Source organism: Rhinopithecus bieti, unplaced genomic scaffold, assembly GCF_001698545.2.
Source record: "Rhinopithecus bieti isolate Rb0 unplaced genomic scaffold, ASM169854v2 scaffold_44159, whole genome shotgun sequence".
In the NCBI taxonomy this organism is placed as follows: domain Eukaryota; kingdom Metazoa; phylum Chordata; class Mammalia; order Primates; family Cercopithecidae; genus Rhinopithecus; species Rhinopithecus bieti.
Window position 1 is genome coordinate 926,041 of NW_016818573.1, and position 21,984 is coordinate 948,024.

Sequence of the window (21,984 nt, forward strand, 5' to 3'; positions counted from 1 at the left end):
TCAAAAAAAAAAAAAAAAAACTCACCAGGTGCGGTGGTTCACATCTGTAATCCCAGCACTTTGGGAGGCTGAGGCGGGCAGATCACCTGAAGTCGAGAGTTGCTGACCAGCCTGATCAACATGGAGAAACCCCTGTCTCTACTAAAAAAACACAAAATTAGCCAGGCGTGGTGGCGCATGCTTGTAATCCCAGCTACTCAGGAGGTTGAGGCAGGAGAATCGCTTGAACCTGGGAGGCAGAGGTTGCAGTGAGCCAAGATTGCGCCATTGCACTCCAGCCTGAGCAACAAGAGCAAAACTCTGTCTCATAAATAAATAAATAAATAAATAGTAGAAAGGGTGACTCCAAAGCCTGTGTCTTTCTGCTACCATAGAGAGAAGGGAGAACAAGACACCGGGAGATCCTTTTTTTTTTTTTTGAGACAAAGTCTTGCTCTGTTGCCCAGACTGAAGTGCAGTGGTGCCATCTTGGCTCACTGCAACCTCTGCCTCCTGGGTTCAAGCAATTCTCCTGCCTCAGCCTCTCAAGTAGCTGGGATTACAGGTGTAGGCCACCATGCCCAGCTAATTTTTGTATTTTTAGTAGAGATGGGGTTTTGCCATGTTGTCCAGGCTGGTCTTGAACTCCTGACCTCTGGTGATCCACTGGCCTCAGCCTCACAAAGTGCTGGGATTACATGTGTGAGCCACCGTGCCCGGCCAGGAGGTCCTTTTTGACATTGGTTCCATCTCATCTTCTGCCATGGCCCTGTGCTCACTGCCTATTCATAGAGCCCCACAGACCCACTGTGCCCCCACCATTAAAGTCTTCTGTCCTGTAGACTCCTAATTGCTGTCAGCTTTTAAACATGAACTCAGCTAAGAGACTAGACCATTGGCCTGGGAGGAAAGAAAAAGAGAAAGCAAATTGGGCAACTGCTATGTGCTGAGCAGCCCAATCACTGCGCCTAGCAGGGATCTCCCATACCTCCTCTCATTAATGACCACAAAGACCCCCTAAATCTCCCAGCTTATGCCCAGGCTGGTCTTCAACTCCTGAGCTCAAGCGATTCGCCCACCTCAGCCTCACAAAGTGGTAGGATTATAGGCGTGCCCGGCCACCACAATCAATTTTAGAATATTTTAATCACCCCTAAAATAAACCCATACCCGTTAGCGGTCACTCATTTCCCCCAACCTTGCCTGGCCCCTAGTAACCATTAATCTAATTTTTATTTCGATGAATTTGCCTATTCTGGATATTTCATATAAATGGAATCATCCAGTATGCGATCTTTTGCGTCTGGCTTCTTTCATTCAGCATGATTTTTGTTTTGTTTTTTTGTTTTGTTTTGTTTTTGAGATGGAGTCTCACTCTGTTGCCCAGGCTGGAGTGCAGTGGTGTGATCTCTGCTCACTGCAACCCCTGCCTCCCAGGTTCAAGGGATCCTCCTGCCTTAGCCTTCTAAGTAGCTGGGACTACAGGCATGTGCCACCACACCCAGATAATTTATATATTTTTGGTAGAGATGGGGTTTCACCATGTGGATCAGGCTGGTCTCAAACTCCTGACCTCAGGTGATCTGCCAGCCTCAGCCTCCCAAAGGGCTGGGATTATAGCCGTGAGCCACCGCACCCAGCCTCTATGTTGTCCTTTTTATTATTACTATTGCTATCCTAGTGTGTGTGTAGTGGTATCTTATTGTGGTGTTGATTTGCATGCCTTTAGTAAATATGATATTGAGCATCTTTTTGTATATTGGCCATTTGTGTATCTTCTTTGGAGAAATGTCTATTCAAATCCTTCACCAATGTAAAAATTGAGTTATTTGCCTTTCTTGATTGTTAAGATTTATATATTCTAGATATGATCTCATCCGGTTTATGATCACACATATTTTCTTCCATTCTGTGTCTTTCACTTGCTTGATGGTGTCCACAGAAGCACAAGTCTTACATTTTGATCTACCACTTATTAACTGTAAGACGTGAGCAGGCCAGATGTGGTGGCTCACACCTGTAATCCCAGCACTTTGGGAGGCTAAAGTGGGAGGATGGCTTGAGCTTAAGAGCTCCAGGCTAGAGAGAGTCATGATTGCACCACTGCACTCCAGCCTGGATGACAGAAAGGGACCTGGTCTCTAAAAGATTTTGAATAAATTGCCCTGCTTCTCTGAGCATTTCTCACCTGTAAAGTGAGCATCATGATGTCTTGTAGGTATAGGATAAAACTATAATGAGGTGACAAACACAAAGCCCAGATCACAGAGCTTGGGTAGGCTCAGGTAGAATCTATACTCAGCCGAGAATCTCATGGGAGGAAGGGAATGTCTCTGAGGCTGCAGGTCATGGGTAATCCACAGGCCTCCCCATGCCTCTTTCCCCCATTATTTCCACTGTTATGTGTTTATTGGCTCTGTCTGAATCTACTCCTAATTTCCTGATTGCTGCTTCTTCAGTGCCCAGCACAGTGCCACACCCATAGACAATGTACATCAAATATATGATGGATGAATGAATGAATGAAAAGGAAATGAAATCTCCCACCCAAGGTTGCACTCCAGCCTAGACAACCGAGCAAGACCCTAGCTCAAAAATATCTATATATTTTTAAAGAAACGAAAAAAATTAGCCAGGTGCGGTGGTAAGCAGCTGTAGTCCCAGCTACTCAGGAGGCTGAGGCAGGAGGATTGCTTAAGCCCAAGAGTTCAAGCTGCAGTGAGCTATGATCAGGCCACTGCACTCCAGCTTGGGCAACAGAGCAAGACCCCGTCTCTAAAATTGGAAAAAAAAAAAAAATCCAGGTGCTGTGGCTCACTCCTGTAATCCCAGCACTTTGGGACGCTAAAGCAGGTGGATCGCCTGAGCTCAGGAGTTTGAGACCAGCCTGGCCAACATGGTGAAACCCCCTCTATACTAAAAATACAAAAAAAAAAAGCCAGGTGTGGTGGCAGGTGGCTGTAGTCCCAGCTACTCAGGAGGCTGAGGCGGGAGAATCGCTTGAACCAGGGAGGCAGAGGTTGCAGTGAGCCGAGATCACACCACTGCACTCCAGCCTGGGCAACAGAGTGAGACTGTCTCAAAAAAAAAAAAAAAAAAAAATTAAAAAATTGTTAACACTTGTCCCCACGGCAGGAAACTGAGATATTGGAGGTGGGTATGGGAAGGCTTACTTTTCAGTACACATCCTGGTATATTTTGTACCATGTGCATGTAATCGGTAAAAATTTAATTAATTTTAGTCTTCCTAATAGTGTTTGAGAACTAAAAGAGGTGACAATTTAATGTAGTGTGACAGGAATGCTAAAATGAGTTGTTCCAAAGATCAACTTTGCCTCTGTCTGACCTTTCCCACTACAATAAACTCCAAGGTCTCAGTTCTTTTGATCTAGGAGATTTGGGTTGTATTGTGCAAGGCTTGACATAATGGGACTACTAGGCTTGGGGATTCTTTTATGAGAATTTCACTAAGAAAACAATAGTTTTAGTCTAAATCCCTTCATAGTTGGAAGCATAATGTTCCTGAACCCCCTCTGCTCCCAGATATAGACAAATATTTCTTCTTCCAAAGCAGTAAAGAGGTCTAGATGAGCTGCTGGCCATTTGGGGGTGAGGGAGGCATTTGAGGGCACTAGGCCTGGTCAAGGCATAATAGGGGTATTCCCAGGAGCTACTAAAGGCTGGCTGACTGATGGGGATCCTTCAGGGCTGAGACCAGGTGGCGAACCCGCCGCTGCTGTTGCAGCCAATAGAGCATCTCCACTTTGTCACTCTTCATCTTGTCCAGGTAGCGCCGCCCCTTGAAGATCACTGGCTCGCCAAAGATTAACTCAATCTCCTCCAGGAGAGAAGCCAAAGAAGACTCCATTAAGTTGAGCTTCCTGTGGAGATGGCTTCGGATCTGATCCTCCTCCAGGAAGTGACTGGAGCTCAAGTTGGTCTTTTTGAAGAAGCGGTTGGGGTTGGAAGCTTGTCCCTCAAACCACTCTAGTCTCGCCAGCAATGCCTCCCGCAGCTGGATGGGCTTCAGAGCTCGCTCCCAGGCATTCACCAATGAAGGCAGCTGTCTCAGGCGGGCTTTGGAACTGTATTTAATGACCATGTCCACCTGGTCCTTGTTGGGGACCTCAAGCACAGACCACAGTTGTTCCAGACGCTTCTGCAGGCTCAGGATTTTGTGAGATTCTCCCAGGTGGGCGGTCTTCCCAGCTCCTAGCCTGTGCTCTAGCACGGTGTTCCAATCCCACTCTCCTGGCACAAAGTCTGGTTCTTCATCTTCCAGCAATGGGGGAGGGTGCTGAATCTCCAGGGACTCTCTGACAGGAGCCACAATCTCCACAGGAACCTCTTCTTCATGCATTTGAAAGATGACATGAAGGAAATCTGTTTCATGGTTGGTGAGGTACTTGAAGTAGTCATCCACAGACAAGGTGGTTTTCCACGAGTTCATCAAGGAGGCCTTGTTTGACCACTTCTCCCAGCTTTTGGTAGCTTGGGGTGATGGGAGGGAGGGCATCATCTCAGTATTGGACTGTAAAGTGTTTGCTCTCTGGGAGTAAAGTCCAACCAGCTCAGGGTTGATAATTTGAGACTGTTTTTCTTGACGTAGAAAGGCTGAGGACAGGAAGGTCGACCAGTCTTTATCTGCTGCAGGCTCAACTAGGGGCCCTTGATCGAAATGTAAGTGGTCAGAAGAGACATGGCTCATCAACTCCTTGTAGACCTCCCTGGTAGTACTGCCAACAAAGTTATCAATATCCATTTTTTCAATGGCTTTGGGATCCAGTTCACCAGCCAGATGGTTATACAAGGCTCCGGCCCCCTCAATGTGGAAAGAGTCTAAGAAGTTTCTATCAGAGACCCGTACGGCAGCCGCCTGGACCACGACCTCATTTCTAAGCTTCAAAGTAATGGTCACTGGCTGTGGGTGAAGTGGAAAGGATTTGGGGGGCTGGGGGTCCCACTGCCCAGAGGTTTCTTCCTCCTGGAGGTTCCTCAACATCTTCTCCAGCTCCTCCAGGCGATGCCCTGCAGCTGGGTGACGGGTCACAACCCCAAGGAGAGGAGGCAGGCCTGAGTCCAGTGGTGGGTAGCGAGTCCCCTCCAACTTCATCTTCTTTATCAACTGCTTCAGATCCTCAGCCACGATGTGCCCAGTCAGCTCTGGTTTGCTCTCTCTAGCCAAGACCAGCGGGGTTAAGGGGCGAGATGAGAGTGGAGGAAGGCCCAACTCATCTGCTAGCCTCCAGCCCTCACGCAGGGAGGGCATGGATTGGCCTCTCCGGAGCTCAGAGTAGAAAGGCAAGGGGGAAGCCCTGCTGGTGGGGGCCACAGGATAGCTGCGCAGCGACACCATCTGTGAGGAACTGATGTCGATTTCTCTCTTTCCTATGGAGGGTGGCCAGTGGAGAGGCTTTTTCCTCTTCAACCGAGGGATGGACTTCAATTCCTTCACTGGATCCATCTTTCCTGGCTCATTGAGAAACTCTGGTGGACGGCTGAGTTGGATGAGGTAGTTCAGGTTGAGGTCAGAGCACTGCACTTGGGCGAAGCCAGTGCTGTGAGGCCAGGGGATAGGGCACAACTTGAATGTCCCAGAGGGGCAGACAGGGCGCAGCTTGTCCACACCTCCAGAGGTCTGCTCTGCCCTCAGCAGGGCCTGGAAGTCGGTGAGCAGGCCACGGTAGACGTCGGGACTAGTGAGGAAGAGTGTGCAGTCCCTGGCAAGGCTGGCGGCCAATCGGGTGAGCGTGGCTGATTCAGTGAAGACCCCTCTGGGGGTCGACATGGTCACCAACAGGTGCAAGTAGCGCAAGAAGAGCTGCTCACTGCTCAGCAGCACGTAGGCCTCGAGCCGCTTCCGCAGCTTGTGGTTGTTTTTGTGGCTCAGACTGAGTTCGGCGGGCGGCTCCCGCCAACTGCACTTCAGCTCGTCCAGGATGACCTTGATGAGACGTAGTCGAGCCTCAGGAGGCACTCGCGCTGCCATCCCGCTGCTGGAAAGCAGCTTGGCCACCTGGCTGCACAACGACGCCACCGTCAGCTTCGCGAGAGGGAAGGACTGTAGAATCCGGCCCTCCTGCGTGGGGCGCTTCTGAGGCTCTGGGGACGTCGCCCTAGTGGGGAAGAGCGACAGCGGACGCAGCAACCGGTGGTAAAACCACTGGAGCTCAGGTTCGTGCTTCGGAGGCTCCATCTTAGGGCCTGCGGCTGCCACCGTCGGCTAACAGAAAGCCGAGTGGTTACTAAGGCAACCGGGAGCCCGAGGGCCCGAGTGCGCCTGCGCGGCCGCCACCCGGCGGCTGACTGGGCAGGGCCTTGCGTGCGCACGCACTAGGAGGCGGAGTTAGGGGTGTCTTTTGAGGCTCAGCTCCGCGACGCTGCGCTGGTTGGCTCTCTGCGTCCGAAGAGTTCCGCGTTTCGGGCGGGTGACTGGGTCCAGAATGGCTTCGGACTCGGGGAACCAGGGGACTCTCTGCACGGTGAGGGTTGAGGCTTCGTGTGGAGCCTCGCTGGGCAGAGAGCCTCGGCCCCTGGAGTGATCGTTACCTTGGGAAGAGGGGAAGGAGTGAGCACTTGGGTTGGGGCCTGGGGCCACGGGATGAAACTAGCATGCGAGGGTAGCAGGGGCCCTGCATGAGTGTTGGGGGGTGACTCCCATGGCCCTGGAATGGTCATGAGTGATCATAAAGAAGGTGCTTGAAGAGGGGTTACGTGGGGGCTTGTTCCCAGACCCTTGGGGTGGTCATAGGGTAGGTAGGTGGTGAAACAAAGTCATACCAACGCACTTCCCCAGCGATCATCGTTCGGTCCCTGCCGCCCTTGCAGTTGGAGTTCGCGGTGCAGATGACCTGTCAGAGCTGTGTGGACGCGGTGCGCAAGTCCCTGCAAGGGGTGGCAGGTAAGAACAGGGTAAACTTTTCTGCAGACAGTCCAGAGGCCTCTGGGAGAGACCAGGCGAATCTATTAGACGAACCCTACTCCCATTTTACAGATGCAGAAACTGAACCCCAGAGAGTGGAAGGAATGTTCTCAGAGTTACACACAGACCTGGAGGCAGAGCCTAGAGTACAGCTGTCCAGCTTGCCCTGACAGGTTCTAACTGCTTGTCTTGCTGTGCTGAACCTCACGTGCCCCAGAGACTGAGGAGCTAGGCTGAAGGAGTTCTTTGGAAAACAGGCAGTTTTTGCTTGGGAAACAACATAATCTTGACAAAGCAAACAGCAGTGCTGGCCCTATACCATCCTGAGTAGCTTCTGGTTCTTAAAAGGCCAGCTGGTCTGGAGGTGACCTGGCACAATTAGAAAGATCTGAAAAGGTAGAGCCACCAGCATGGCTCTGGGAACTGGCTTCCTTTGATTCTGTTAAGTGTTCATCCAGGCCAGGCTCAGTGGCTCATGCCTGTAATCCCAACACTTTGGGACGCCGAAGTGGGTGGATTGCTCAAGTCCAGGAGTTTGAGACCAGCCTGAGCAACATGGTGAAAACTCTTCTCTATAAAAAATACAAAAATTAGCTGGGCATCATGGTGCACACCTGTAGTCCCAGCACTGGGGAGGCCGAGGCAGGAGGATCACTTGAGCCCAGGAGGTGGAGGCTGCAGTGAGTTGGATTGCGCCAGTGCACTCCAGGCTGGGTGACAGAGTGAGACCCTGTCTCAAAAAAAAAAAAAAAAAAAAAAAAAGTCATTTGGTAGGTATGGACCAGACACTGGGGCTTTTTAGGGAGAAGAGTTCACATGGGTATCAGGCACATCCCCTACACTCAGGTGGAAATGAGCATGCAAGCGTTGCCTGGATGGCATTCACAGAATGCTTCATGGGAAGAGCAATCCTGAGAGGGAATGAGATGAGATGGCTTCTGAACCTGGGACCCTGGTAGTGGTGGACTTTTAAAGTGGTTAGGGGTGTGAGCTCTAGAGTTCAGACCCCCTCTTTGCCACTTAATGGCACTAAGACTTCATGCGTGTTACTTTTCGTGTTTCTGTTTCTTCCGTGTTAAATGGGGGATGATAATAGAAGCTACTCTGGAGGATTGTCCTGAAGAGTAACTGAGTTAATATAAAAAAAGCACTTAGAAAAGTCTGGCATGTAGTAACAGCCCAGTAAATCCTAGGGGATTATGAGAGGAAGGCCTTACAGGTGGTGATCTGGAGGGAAGGAGGCTGGAGGGGGCAATGTTGAAGCTGGGTTTGCTTAGACTATGTGTTTTGGGGTGGTGAGTGAGCCCTCCATTTGCTTGCCGGGAGAGCAGACAGTTGGCCTTTCTCTTGGACCCGGCTCAGTTTTCAGCCCTCAGCATGTTTCTTAGGCACCAGATAAAGACTTCTGGTGACTCTGTGTTTTCTGGTCCGGCTTGGCTTTCTCATGGGGCTCGGAAAGGAAGTTGTAGTTTTCTAGAATGCACACACACAGAGAAAGAGAGTTGCCATCTCAGGAGGCCTGGGGGAAGGCCTTCTTAAGAGGTAAACAGGAGGAGCACCCAGCCCAAGGCTCACCCGCTAGAATCTCTATCACTTGCCCTGGTGTTCTCTGTGGCCTTCTGTTTTCTCCCTCATTGGGCTCTGAGCCAACCAAGGGTGGGCCTGGCCACATTCCAAGGTCTGCCAGTCTTAAGGAGCAAACTGAATGGCTGCTTAGCTAAGGAACCAGCCTCCCTCTTGGTTCAGACTCAGTCAAGAATTCAGGAGGTGCATAGTGACAAGGAGCTTCCCACTTCAGGAGCAGAGAATCAGCTCTTCTCTGGAGACCCCAGGGTCTGGGAACTCTCCTATGCCGAAGCCTGTCATCAGGACATCTTATCTGCTGTGTGTTCAAAACATACTTAGGCCTCCACACTGTTGCAGTCCACCCCGCCTTTCCCTAGCCTGTGTAAGAACCTCATCCTTTGATGGGTTCCCCACTGCTTTTCTTGCCCCCTCTAATAGCTTTTGCACATAAAAGCCAGTGTGATATATATATATATATATACATACATACATATTTTTGAGACAGGGTCTTGTTCTGCTCTGTTGCTTGGGCTGGAGTGCAGTGGCACTGTCTCAGCTCACTGCAGCCTCCACTTCACGGTTCATTCGATTTTCCCACCTCAGCTTCCCGAGTAGTTGGGATTACAGATGTGCACCACCATGCCTGCCTAATTTTTGTACTTTTACTAAAGATGGAGTTTTGCCATGTTGGCAAGGCTGGTATCGAACTCCTGGCCTCATGTGATCCTGCCTCAACCTCCCAAAGTGCTGGGATTATAGGTGTGAGCCAGCACACCCGGCAGACAACTGACTTCGAGACCTGCCTGGTCAACCTGGTGAAACCCTGTCTCTACTAAAAATACTCAGAAAAATTAGTCAGACATGGGGGTGCATGTCAGTAGTCCTACCTACATGAGAAGCTAAGGCAGGAGAATTGCTTGAACCCAGGAGGCAGAGGTTGCAGTGAGCCAAGATCGTGCCACTGTGCTCCAGCCTAGGTGACAAAGCAAGGCTCCATCTCGAAAATAAAAAAATATATCATTAATGTATTATAAAAATCACCCATTTAGGCCAGGCGCAGTGGCTCATACCTGTAGTCCCAACAATTTGGGAGGCCAAGGTGGGTGGATCACTTGTGCTCAGGAGTTCGGGACCAGCCTCTGGGTAACATGGTGAAAGCTCGTCTCTACTAAAAATACAAAAAATTAGCCGGATGTGGTGGCGCATGTCTGTAGTGCCAGCTATTTTGGAGGCTGAGACAGAAGTATTGCCTGAACCCAGGAGGTGGAGATTGCAGTGAGCCGAGATTGTGCCATTACGCTCCAGCCTGGGTGACAGAGCGAGACTCTGTCTCAAAAAAAAAAAAAAAAAAAACACCCATTTAAAGGATACACTTCATCTGTTTGTAGTATTTTTAGAGTTGTGCAACCATCTCTCCACTGTCAGTTTTACATTTTTATCACTTCATAAAGAAATCCTAGGCCGGAGCCAGGCCTGATGGCTCATGCCCTGTAATCTCAATACTTTGGGAGACTGAGGCAGGCAGATGACCTGAGGTTAGGAGTTCAAGAGCTGCCTGGCCAACATAGTGAAACCCCGTGTCTATTAAAAGAAAAAAAATACAAAAAAATTAGCCGAACGTGGTGGTGGTGTATGCCTGTAGTACCAGCTACTCCAGAGGCTGAGGCAGGAGAATCACTTAAACCAGGGAGGTGGAGGTTTCAGTGAGCTGAGATTGTGCCACTGCACTCCAGCCTAGGTGACAGAGCGAGACTCCATCTCAAAAATATTAAAAAAAAAAAAAAAAAAAAAATAGAGACAGAAAATAGATTGGTGGCAGGGGTGGGTGGCAGAATAGGAGGGTGATAGCTAAGGGATATAGGATTTCCTTTTATTTTATTTATATTTTTTTTTATTTTTTTTGAGCGTTCTCCTCTGCGAGGCTGAGTGCTGCGATCTCGCTCATGCAAGCTCTGCCTCCCGGGTTCACGCCATTCTCCTGCTCAGCTCGGAGTCTACAGGCGCCCGCCACCTCACCCGGCTAGTTTTTCTTTTGTATTTTTTAGTAGAGACGGGGTTTCACCGTGTTAGCCAGGATGGTCTTGAACTCCTGACCTCGTGATCTGCCTGTCTCGGCCTCCCAAAGTGCTGGGATTACAGGCTTGAGCCACCGCGCCCGGCCTTATTTTATTTTATTTCAGAGACAGAGTCTCACTTTTTCACCCAGGCTGGAGTGCAGTGGTGCAATCTCGGCTTACTGCAACCTCTGCCTCCTGGGTTCAAGCAATTCTTGTGCCCTAGCCTCCCGAGTAGCTGGGACTACAGGTGCGCACCCCCATGTCTGGCAAATTTTTATATTTTTGGTAGAGACAGGGTTTCACCATGTTGGCCAGGTTGGTCTCAAACTCCTGACCTCAGGTGATCCACAGACCTCGCCCTCCCAAACTGCTGGGATTACAGGCATGAGCCACTGCACCCGGCCTATTTTGTTCCCTTTTTGTTGTTGTTGTTGTTTTTCCATGATGGAGTCTTGCTCTGTCACCCAGGCTGGAGTGCATTGGCATGGTGGCTCATGACTGTAATCCTAGCACTTTGGGAGGCCGAGGTGGGTGGATCACCTGAGGCCAGGGGTTCGAGACCATCCTGGCCAACATGGTGAAACCCCATCTCTATTAAAAATACAATAATTAGCCGGGCATGGTGGTGCATGCTTGTAATCCCAGCTACTTGGGAGGCTGAGACGAGAATTGCTTGAATCTGGCAGGAGGAGGTTGCAGTGAGCCAAGATCCTGCCACTGCACTCCAGTCTGAGCAACAGAGTGAGACTCTGTCTAAAAAACAAAAAAAAAAAAATTTAAGCTATCTCCTACGGGAAAGATATTTTCTGTCTCTGTGGATTTGCCTATTCTAGACATCTCATGTACATGGCATTATATAATATATGTGGCTTTGTGACTGGCTTTCACATAGCATAATGTTTCAAGGTCCGTCCATGTTGTAGCATGCATCAGCACTTCGTTCCTGAATAGTATTTCATTGTATGGATACTACATTTTATCTGTTCCTTAGTTGATGGACATTTGGGTTATTTTTATCTTTTGGCTATTGTGAATAATGCTGCTATGGATAGCCCACTTTAAAAAAGAAAAAAATACCGCTTTAAAAAGAATTATGTATATTTCCAAAGTTATAAATAATGCCTGATGAGTATTAGGACTCACATAAATCCTGGGGGCAAGGTGGCATTATCCCAATTTGTATGAAAAGAAACAGACTCAGAAGTGAGGAGGCTTACTCAGGGTTACACAGTTACAAAGTAGCTTGCCTCTGGCCATGGGAAGTTCGGTGGAAATGGGGCTGGAGAATTGCTGTCTGTTTCTCTGTTTCCTGCTGCCAGCACTGGGTGCCAGCCTCTGTTGCCCTCTTCCCTCTCTCTCTTGCCAGGTGTCCAGGATGTGGAGGTGCACTTGGAGAATCAGATGGTCTTGGTACACACCACTCTGCCCAGCCAGGAGGTGCAGGCTCTCCTGGAAGGCACAGGGCGGCAGGCAGTACTCAAGGGCATGGGCAGCGACCAGTTGCGTGAGTGACCATTATGGCCTTGGCCCCTCTGGGAGGGAGGTGGCTCAGAGCTGGTACAAATCTAACCATAGGATTCTTGGGCTCTGGGTTGGCGTGGCTTTGAGGAAGGTGTGAAAATTATGTGAGACTCCCTGCCCTTTCCGAGCTGCTAAAGAGGTGTGCTGGGTGAGGTGGCAAGCCAACCCAACTATCTAATACCTTGCAGAGAATCTGGGGGCAGCAGTGGCCATCCTTGGGGGGCCTGGCACCGTGCAGGGGGTGGTGCGCTTCCTACAGCTGAGCCCTGAGCGCTGCCTCATCGAGGGAACTATTGATGGCCTGGAGCCTGGGTTGCATGGACTCCATGTCCATCAGTATGGGGACCTCACAAACAACTGCAACAGGTGAGTTGTCCGAAGTCTCCCCAGTAGCATCCTCAGCTACACATTTTCACACTTGCCCCTCACCAATACTCTGTGAGGCACATACACACAGGCACAACCTCCAGATGAGGAAACTGAGGCTCACGGAGGTTAAATGACTTGCCAAAGGTCCAGAGCAGGTAAAAGGTAGAGTTGGGATTTGAGTCAAGATCTGACTTTGGCTGGGCACAGTAGCTGACACCTGTAATCCTAGAACTTTGGGAGGCCGAGGTGGGCGGATCACCTGAGGTCAGGAGTTCAAGACCAGCCTGGCCAACATGGTGAAACCCCATCTCTACTAAAAATACAAAAAAAATTAGCCGAGCGCAGTGGCACGTGCCTGTAATCCCAGCTACTTGGGAGGCTGAAGCAGGAGAATCACTTGAACTCAGGAGGTGGAGGTTGTGGTGAGCTGAGATTGTACCACTGTTCTCCAGCTCAGGGGCGACAGGGCAAAACACTGTCTCAAGAAAAAAAAAAAATTTGATGTTGAAGGTCCTGCTTGTAACCACCTTACTGCCTCTGAGATGGAAGGGGACTTCTGGACACAGGAAAGGAAGGGTCCCCATGCCATGGTGTTAGTTATGCTGTGATATAACTAGTTGTTTACTCATCTGTGACTCCCCTGAGCCAGAAGCTTGTTGAGGACAGGACCCATGTCTGATTCTTCTCGGTGCCCTCTACCCAAAGCCTAGCACAGAGTAGGCCTGTTTGTTGAATGAATGAATGAAGCAAATATAGATAGGTGAGAGGGTAGAGCACCTGCTCTGTGAGCTGCTTTCCTGCCCACCTGTTTCCTTTCTTTCTTAGCTGTGGGGACCACTTTAACCCTGATGGAGCATCTCATGGGGGCCCCCAGGACTCTGACCGGGTAAGTGTCTGTCTGGTTTTGGGCTTGAGCTGAGAGAGAACCTAAAGTCTCAGAGGCAGGGCAGGCAACTCTTGGGATCTTAACAGTGTGATTCCTTTTTAGTGGAGTCTTTTCCTCTCACTTTGTTTTGCTGAGTTTGGAAACATTTGTTGACACTTTCTGTGATCAAAGACCAGGGGATACAATAGATTACAGCCCCAGTGCCTGACCCAAGGAGCTCACAGTCTCTGGCAGGGGATCACTGAATTCCATGGCTTCCAGGTAGTGAGATAATCGTTGCAGGGGCCTGCAAGAGGCCCTGGAGCCCAGAGTGAATCATTCATCTGCCTGAGGGGCAGGGGCAGTGGGAGGAAGTGAAATATGGAAGTTGAGGGTTTTACCTAAACTGAAAGGGCTGTCCCCGGTGCTCCCTAACACCCCTGGTCCTGGAGTTTCATTTTTCAGCAGAGAATCATTTCCCAATCTTCAGGGAATTGCGTGTTGCCTTAATGATTTTTTGCCTTATCTGAGTACTAGTTGTATTGTTAGTTACTCAATCATTTGATTTTTTTATTTTATTTTTTGAGATGGAGTTTTGTTCTTATTGCCCAAGCCAGAGTGCAATGGCGTGGTCCCAGCTCACTGCAACCTCCGCCTCCCAAGTTCAAACAATTCTACTGCCTCAGCCTCCCTAGTAACTGGTACTCTAGGTACACACCACCACACCCGGCTAATTTTTGTATTTTTAGTAGAGATGGGGTTTCACCAAGTTGGTCAGGCAGTCTCAAACTCCTGACCTCAAGTGATCCGCCCACCTCAGCCTCCCAAAGTGCTGGAATTACAGGTGTGAGCCACTGTGCCCGGCTCTGACTGTGCCATTTTCTATCTTGATGGGTTTGCAACCTTATGCCATAAAGCAAATGAAACCATGCTATGTGCTTCTTAATGCATGTAACTGATTTTTGGACTTTTCACAGCTCTGTTACCTATCATGCTTTTCTTTTCTTCTGTTTATTTTCCTTTTCCTTCTTTATTTCCTTTTTTTTTTCTTTTCTTTCTTTTCTTTTTTGAGATAGGATCTCACTCTGTTGCCCATGCTGGAGTGCAGTGGTGCGATCATGGCTCACTACAGCCTTGAACTCGTGGGCTTAAGCAGTCCTCCCACCTCACCTGATAGCTGGGACCACAAGCATGTACCACCATACCCAGCTAATTTTTTTTTTTTTTTGTAGAAATAGGGTATTACTCAGTGAAACCCCGTCTCTACTAAAAAATACAAAAAATTAGTCGGGTGTAGTGGTGGGCGCCTATAGTCCCAGCTGCTCGGGAGGCTGAGGCAGGAGAATGGCGTGAACCCGGGAGGCGGAGCTTGCAGTGAGCTGAGATGGTGCCACTGCACTCCAGCCTGGGTGACAGAGCAAGACTCCATCTCAAAAAAAAAATAGGGTGTTACTATATTCCTCAGGCTGGTCTCAAACTGCTGGGCTCAAGCAGTCCTCCCTCCTCAGCCTCCCAGTGTTAGGATTATGAGCATGAGCTAGCGTGCCTGGCCTCTGTCACATTTCTTTTTTTTTTCTTTTTCTTTTTTGTATTTTTAGTAGAAATGAGGTTTGGCCATGTTGGCCAGGCTGGACTTGAACTCGCAACCTCAAGTAATCTGCCTGCCTTGGCCTCCCAAAGTGCTGGGATTATAGGCGTGAGCCACTGTGCCCGACCACTCTGTCACATTTCTAATGGTCAAAAGTTTTTACTCCCTGTTCTGGGAAATTGGAGAGGCATTTCTATAGAGTCCATTGCACAGTGCCATGCTTATACTCAGTGATTAGTAATCTGCTGCTGTTGCTGCAAATCAAATGACTCCAAAGTTAGGAGTTTAAAACAACAAACATATACTGTCTCTGGGGCAGGAATTTGTGTGTGACTTAGCTGGGTGCCTGCAGCTCAGGGTCTCTCTCGGGGCTGCAGTCATCTTAGGGCCCCACGTGGGGAGAATCTGCTTCCAGGTTTGCTCATGTTGCTGTTGGCAGGCCCCAGGTCCTCTGGCTGTTGGCCAGAGACATCAGTTCTTTGCCACGTGGGTCTCTCCCTAGGGCAGCTCATAACACGGCAGTTGGTTTCCCTCAGAGTGAATGAGCGGGAGAGAGATTGAGATTGGGAGAGGGCGTCCAAGACTCAAGCCACATTCTTTTGTAACCTAATCTTAGAAGTGACACTAGGTCCAGCCCACGCCCAAGGGAGGTGCAAAGCCCTGGAGGCATAGAATGGCAGGGAGTGTTTCTGAAGGGCAGGAGACTGCCTTGTGACCTGTTTTCTTCCTGGGCCCCAGGTGGGGCAGGGAATCAGAAGGAGCTGGCATCAGAAGCTATACCTCACCCAACCCCTTAACTTAGACAAGGAAGAACTGAGCAGGAGTTGAGCAGCCAAGGCCACAGTGACTGGCAAGTTGCTGTTGGGTTTTAGCATCTGCTTTTCCCAGATGGAAGAGAATTTCATGTAGGAATTTGCATCCCAGCCTGGTTGTCCCTTGCACATCTCCTAACTGATCTCTAAGCTCCCTTCTGTTCTCTCCTCACCTGCTCTAGTCCTTACTTTTCATAGACTGCACTAGTAGGATTGTTCTGAAGCCTGGAGTAACCAGGCCATGCCCCTGCCTGAAACTTGTCTTGGCTCCCAGTGCCTGAGAGTACAAGCTGGGCCTAGCTTCTTGGTGTGGACATTCAATGCCCCACTCCCCCGGCCTGTTGCCCCTGCCTGTGTGCTGAGGAAACAGCCTGGAAAGGCTGCCTTTCCCTGAACTCCTCCTGCTGGGTCATGCCTCCAGCCATGCTGTCCAGGCTGCCCCCTGCCTTGAGGCTGCTCCTCAAGCTGGGCACAGTGGCTCATGCCTGCAATCCCAGAACTTTGGGAGGCTGAGGCGGATGGGTTACTTGAGGTCAGGAGTTTGAGACCAGCCTGACCAACATGGTGAAACTCTGTCTCTATTAAAAATACAAAAGCTGAGCCTGGCATGGTGGCTTACGCCTGTAATCCCAGCACTTTGGGAAGCTGAGGCGGGCAGATCACGAGGTCACGAGATCGAGACCATCCTGGTTAACACAGTGAAACCCTGTCTCTACTAAAAATACAAAAAATTAGCTGGGCGTGGTGGCGTGCACCTGTAGTCCCAGCTACTCGGGAGGCTGAGGCAGGAGAATGGCGTGAACCCGGGAGGCAGAGCTTGCAGTGAGCCAAGGTCACACCACTGCAGTCCAGCCTGGGTGACAGAGTGAGACTCCATCTCAAAAGAAAAAGAAACAAAAACAAAACAAAACAAAATTAGCCAGGCATGGTGGCGTGCATCTGTAGTCTCACCTACTCGGGAGGCTGAGACAGGAGAATCACTTGAACCTGGGAGGTAGAAGGTTGCAGTGAGCCCAGATTGTACCACTGCACTCCAGCCTGGACAATACAGCCAGACTTTGTCTCAAAAAATTAATTAATTAATTAATTAAAAGACATACACAAACCAGCCAGGCCTAGTGGTGCGTGCCTGTAATCCCAGTTACTCGGGAGGCTGAGGCAGGAGAATTGCTTGAACCCGGGAAGCACAGATTGCTATGAGCCGAGATCACACTGTTGTATTCCAACCTGGGCGTCACAGTTAGACTTCATAGCAAAACAAAACAAAAACAAACAAGCAAAAAAAAAAAAAAACCACTCTTCAGGGCTCTGTATCACCTCCCCCTCCTTGATCTTTCTGCTATTCAAGTCCCCAGCGCAGGGCATAACGAAAAGTGCCAGGTGCAAGCAGCAGATGTCCCTCTGGAAAATGAGATAAAGCAGAACTGGCGCTTCTTCCTGCCCATCAGTTGGTGGCACAGTGAGATGCCTGGTTACTCAGCAGCAAGGTCATGGGAGCCCACCCGCACTGGCACAGGCACTTGTTTCTGCCCAAAATGTCAGGTTGGGGACAATTTATTTGCACAGATGTGGGTTTCTGAGGCTCACTAGTAAGGCCTTGTCACCCCAAAACACACCAACTGTTGTATTCACCCTGTGTGTCATGACCCCTAATCTGTTCTGTGTCTGGGTCCCCACCATGTTCTGAGTTCCTGGAGGATGGTGACCTGCATACTGCCCGCCATGCCTGGTACAGTGTGTCTGACCTAGGAGGTGCTCATGGGTGTGTTATGGCATTTTTTCTTACCTTCAAAGCAGAAGGAGGGCAGAGCCAGCTTCTAGGGGCTGGGACAGGCTCTTTGCCCCTTGCGTTTCCTTCTGTTCCTGGAATCTGGGAGTCAGGGAAATGACATTGGCTGCCTATGATGGTCAGGGAAGCCAAGCTTGGCCAACTTAAGCCTATGGGAATTGAAGACAGCCAAGGGCTCACAGAGCCATCAGGAGGCTGCAGAACTGGGCTAACTGGAGGCTGAGAAGCAGTACTGGGCAATGGCCTCACTGGAAAAACAGTCTGGTCTAACAGGAATGACTGCACAGGCAGGGGAAACTTCTACCGGCTCTTTTCAGCCCACTGTCATCCTGCCCAGGATTTCAGCTCCAGGGAGGGAGTGTTCAGATGGTGCAGGACTTCCTGGACCACTTTCCACTTCCAGAGAGGGCCAAGAGGACCTTGCCTGCCCAGTCCTTGGGGAGCTCAGATCCTACCAGACTGGTACCCATAGCAGGAAATGGGTACTTTGGGGAAGCAGTAAGAGGCATCGGAATCAGGAAGTCAGAAGATAGCAGATTGGCACCATGTGGCACACATCCCCTGTACACACACTGGGTCTCATTCCAGCACCGCGGAGACCTGGGCAACGTCCATGCTGATGCTGACGGCTGCGCCATCTTCAGAATGGAGGATGAGAAGCTGAAGGTAAGGTGGAAAAGAAGGCGGGCACCCTTCCTAACAGGGTCCATCGTCTGAGGCTGTCGTCTCTCCTCAAAGGTGTGGGATGTGATTGGCCGCAGCCTGATTATTGATGAGGGAGAAGATGACCTGGGCCGGGGAGGCCATCCCTTATCTAAGATCACAGGGAACTCTGGGCAGAGGTGAGTTGTGTGGGCCCCTGCAGGAGGCTGTGCTCTGCGGATGGTGCATGAGGAACCCAGGGGTGGGGACCTAAACAAGCACCCACCCTGACCACACATTCTTCTGCAGGTTGGCCTGCGGCATCATCGCGAGTTCCGCTGGCCTCTTCCAGAACCCCAAGCAGATCTGCTCTTGCGATGGCCTCACTATCTGGGAGGAGCGAGGCCGGCCCATCGCTGGCAAGGGCCGAAAGGAGTCAGCCCAGCCCCCTGCCCACCTTTGAGCAGGACCTTACCTTGGCTCTGTTGCTGTCCTCCGGGGCGAGCACTTTCCTCTTCCAGAGGGGGCCAGAGGGACCTTGCCTGCCCAGTCTTTGGAGAGCTCAGTACAGGGCAGGAGCTGCTGCGGTGTTCCCTTGGCAAATGAGTTTTATTTTCATTTGGGATTTGGTGTTTTGTGCTTGTCTCTGTGCCCCTTATGGGCTTGGTGAACATAGCTCTGCCTCTGCCCTTTGTATCAGGGCCACCCCTTAGCATTGGAGCTAAAGAAACCTGAATTGAAACCCACACACACACTGAAGTCCCCATCTTCCTCCTTGGAGCCATAATGAAGAGCCACCACAGTCAAATTTCTGTTTGTGGCCTGTCCCCTCCCCTCACTATGGCTGATTGGAACCAGAATGAACATCTGACCGGTGGTGGCCCATGCTTTCCCTGAGAAATCAGCAGATCCAGCTTTAGTTTCTTCCTGTGGTTGGACCCATAACCTGGGAATATGGGAAGTTTTGGTGGCCCTCTTCTCCCTGCCTTACTGGCAGAGCACCAGAAAAAGCCAGTCAGCTAAGAAGGAAGAATGAGGCAGGGAGAACCTAAGAGTTGCTGGAGAATCCCAGTTACTCTGGAGTCCCCTCTCTGAGCCTTTCCTGAGGCCAGCTGCCTCCTGCCTGAGATTGAACAGGCACGATTGAAAGGCTCTCTGAGCCTTTCCTGAGGCCAGCTGCCTCCTGCTCCTGAATCCTCCTAATGCATCCCCCTGTTAAGATAATCTGGTTTGAGGCCAGGCACGGTAGCTCATACCTGTAATCCCAGCACTTCGGAAGGCCAAGGTGGGAGGATCTCTTGAGCCCAGGAGTTTGAGACCAGCCGGGGCAACAGAGTAAGGCCCCGTCTCTACAAAAAGTTTTTTTAATTAGCTGGGTGTGATGGTGCATGCTTGTGGTCCCAGCTACTTGGGAGGCTGAGGTGGGAGGATCACTTGAGCCTGGGAGGTCGAGGCTGCAGTGAACCGTGATCACACCACTGCATTCCAGTCTGGGCAACAAAGCAAGACTCCATCTCAAAAAAAAAAAAAACAAAAAACAAAAAAACCCTGACTTTATTTCTTTTAGTCATAAGTAAAAACTATTAATTAACATAATAAGTGAAGTGCTTGGCACAGAGCCTGTCACACAAAGTTAAGGGAGCAGCAGCTGTGATTCTGAGGCTGTGTGCGACCCTTGGAGGCAGCCCTAGCAAAGCTCCCCTTTCCTATGGTTGGATGTGCTAACAAGGGAACAGTTTGTGGGGCCTCGGGTTCAGAGCCTCCCTACTCATCTGTTCTGTCCCTGTACCCCCACCCCCATGGGGTGCCTTGCTCATCCTTGACAAAGCTGCTTTTATGACAGGGTAAGCTGGCAGACTACAGACTTTGCCCCTACACGGCCTACTTGGAACTGGGTAGGTGGTTTCACAGTTAGTTGTCCTTGGCTTCAAGGCAGAGCCCCTGGCTCTGCTCCCATTCCCCAGTCCCTGTCTGTTTTCCCTTTCAAGGCTGTGGGTTCCACCTCTAGCCCCAAGCCTTGGACTCTGCTCTTTCTTGCCAAACCTATGCTGGCTATTTTCCAGCTCCCTGTGGTTGCTAGGAGCCAAACCCTTTTTAGCCCAGACTCAGGCTGTCTTTCCCCACTTCCAGGTCATTGCAGAAACTCATCCTGGATTCTCCCCACAGCTAACCCCTGACATAGCCTCTCACCTCCATTCTGGAATGGTACCTGAGTTTTAACCTTTTTAAGCCTAAACAGTTCACCATGACACCACTCTATTAACCTTTTTTTTTTTTTCCTTTTTTTTGAGACAGAGTTTAACTCTGTTGCCAAGGCTAGAGTGCCGTGGCGCAATCAAGACTCACTGCAGGCTGGGTGCGGTGGCTCATGTAATCCCGGCACTTTGGGAGGCCAAGGCGGGCAGATCACTTGAGGTCAGGAGTTCGAGACCAGCCTGGCCAACATGGCGAAACCCCATCTCTACTAAAAATACAAAAGTTAGCTAGGTGTAGTGGTATTACAGTGCCTGAAATCCCAGCTACTCATGAGGCTGAACCAGGAGAATTGCTTGAACCCAGAAGGCAGAGGTTGCAGTGAGCTGAGATCAGACCGCTGCACTCCAGCCTGGGTGACAGAGCAAGACTCCATCTAAAAAAAAAAAAAAAAAAAAGAACCTCATTAGCTTTTCTTCTGAACTTCTGGCTGTGTGGTTTTTCAAAGTTTATTTTGAAATCACAGAACACTGTTCAAACATTTCGAAGCCTCATCTGCAAAGCAGAAGTGGAACTGCAGGCAGAGATCCTCCATTTTGGTCAGGCACAGTGGCTCACGCCTATAATCCCAGCACTTTGGGAATCCAGGGCAGGAGGACTGCTTGAAGCCAGTTAGAAACCAGACTAGCCAATAAAGCAAGACCCTGTCTCTACAAAAAATAATTTAAAAGGCCAGGCGCGGTGGCTCACGCCTGTAATTCTAGCACTTTGGGAGGCCGAGGTGGGCAGATCACGAGGTCAGGAGATCGAGACCATCCTGGCTAACATGGTGAAACCCCGTCTCTACTAAAAATACAAAAATTAGCTAGGCGTGGTGGCATGTGCCTGTAGTCCCAGCTACTTGGGAGGCTGAGGCAGGAGAACGGCGTGAACCTAGGAGGCGGAGCTTGCAGTGAGCGGAGATTGCGCCACTGCACTCTAGCCTAGGCGAGAGAGCAAGACTCTGTCTTGAAAAATAATAATAATAATAATAATTTAAAAATTAGCCGAGTGTGGTGGCGCAGGCCTATGGTCTCAGCTACTTAGGAGGCTGAGGCAGGAGGATTGCTTGTGCCTAGGAGTGTGCAGCTGCAGTGAGCCATGGTCATGCCACTGTGCTCTAGCCTGCCTGACAGCGTTAAGACCTTGTCTCTAAAAAAAAAAATTTTTTTTAAAAAAAGGTCTTTATTAAGATACAAAAAACTAGCCGGGCGAGGTGGTGGGCGCCTGTGAGTCCCAGCTACTCGGGAGGCTGAGGCAGGAGAATGGCGTGAACCTGGGAGGCGGAGCTTGCAGTGAGCTGAGATCCAGCCACTGCACTCCAGCCCGGGAGACACAGCGAGACTCCGTCTCAAAAAAAAAAAAAAAAAGGTCTTTAATCCCAGCAATTTGGGAGGCCAAGATGGGAGGATTGCTTGATCCCAGGAGATCAAGGTTGCAATGAGCCATGATTGTGCCACTGCACTCCAGCCTGGGGGACAGAGTGAGACCCTGTCTCAAAAATAATAAATGAAAAGGAGAATTTGAGTCCAAGATGGGAAGATTACTTGAGGCCAGGAGTTCGAGACCAACTTGGGCAACATAGCAAGAACTCCATCTCTAAAAAATAAAATTTTTTTTTTGAGATGGAGTTTCGCTCTTG

The 21,984-nt window shown here is 50.1% G+C and overlaps 2 protein-coding genes across 3 annotated transcripts; one reads left to right on the forward strand and one right to left on the reverse strand.

The window, feature by feature from the left end:
* Positions 1-3,193: 3,193 nt before the first annotated feature.
* On the reverse strand, positions 3,194-6,280 carry CCDC87 (coiled-coil domain containing 87). Its single transcript, XM_017857200.1, has one exon. The coding sequence runs from the start codon at positions 6,173-6,175 to the stop codon at positions 3,653-3,655; it is 2,523 nt and encodes an 840-aa protein (XP_017712689.1). The 5' UTR covers positions 6,176-6,280; the 3' UTR covers positions 3,194-3,652.
* Positions 6,281-6,303: 23 nt separating this feature from the next.
* CCS (copper chaperone for superoxide dismutase) lies at positions 6,304-18,735 on the forward strand. Of its 2 annotated transcripts, none has more exons than XM_017857202.1 (8): positions 6,304-6,461; positions 6,776-6,880; positions 11,891-12,028; positions 12,234-12,411; positions 13,240-13,300; positions 18,057-18,134; positions 18,207-18,310; positions 18,420-18,735. In XM_017857202.1, the coding sequence occupies exons 2-8, from the start codon at positions 6,826-6,828 to the stop codon at positions 18,571-18,573; spliced, it is 768 nt and encodes a 255-aa protein (XP_017712691.1). In that variant the 5' UTR covers positions 6,304-6,461; positions 6,776-6,825; the 3' UTR covers positions 18,574-18,735. The 2 variants fall into 2 exon arrangements, with proteins under 2 accessions (XP_017712691.1, XP_017712690.1); XM_017857201.1 differs by having other exon boundaries at positions 6,305-6,461; positions 6,808-6,880.
* Positions 18,736-21,984: the final 3,249 nt, after the last annotated feature.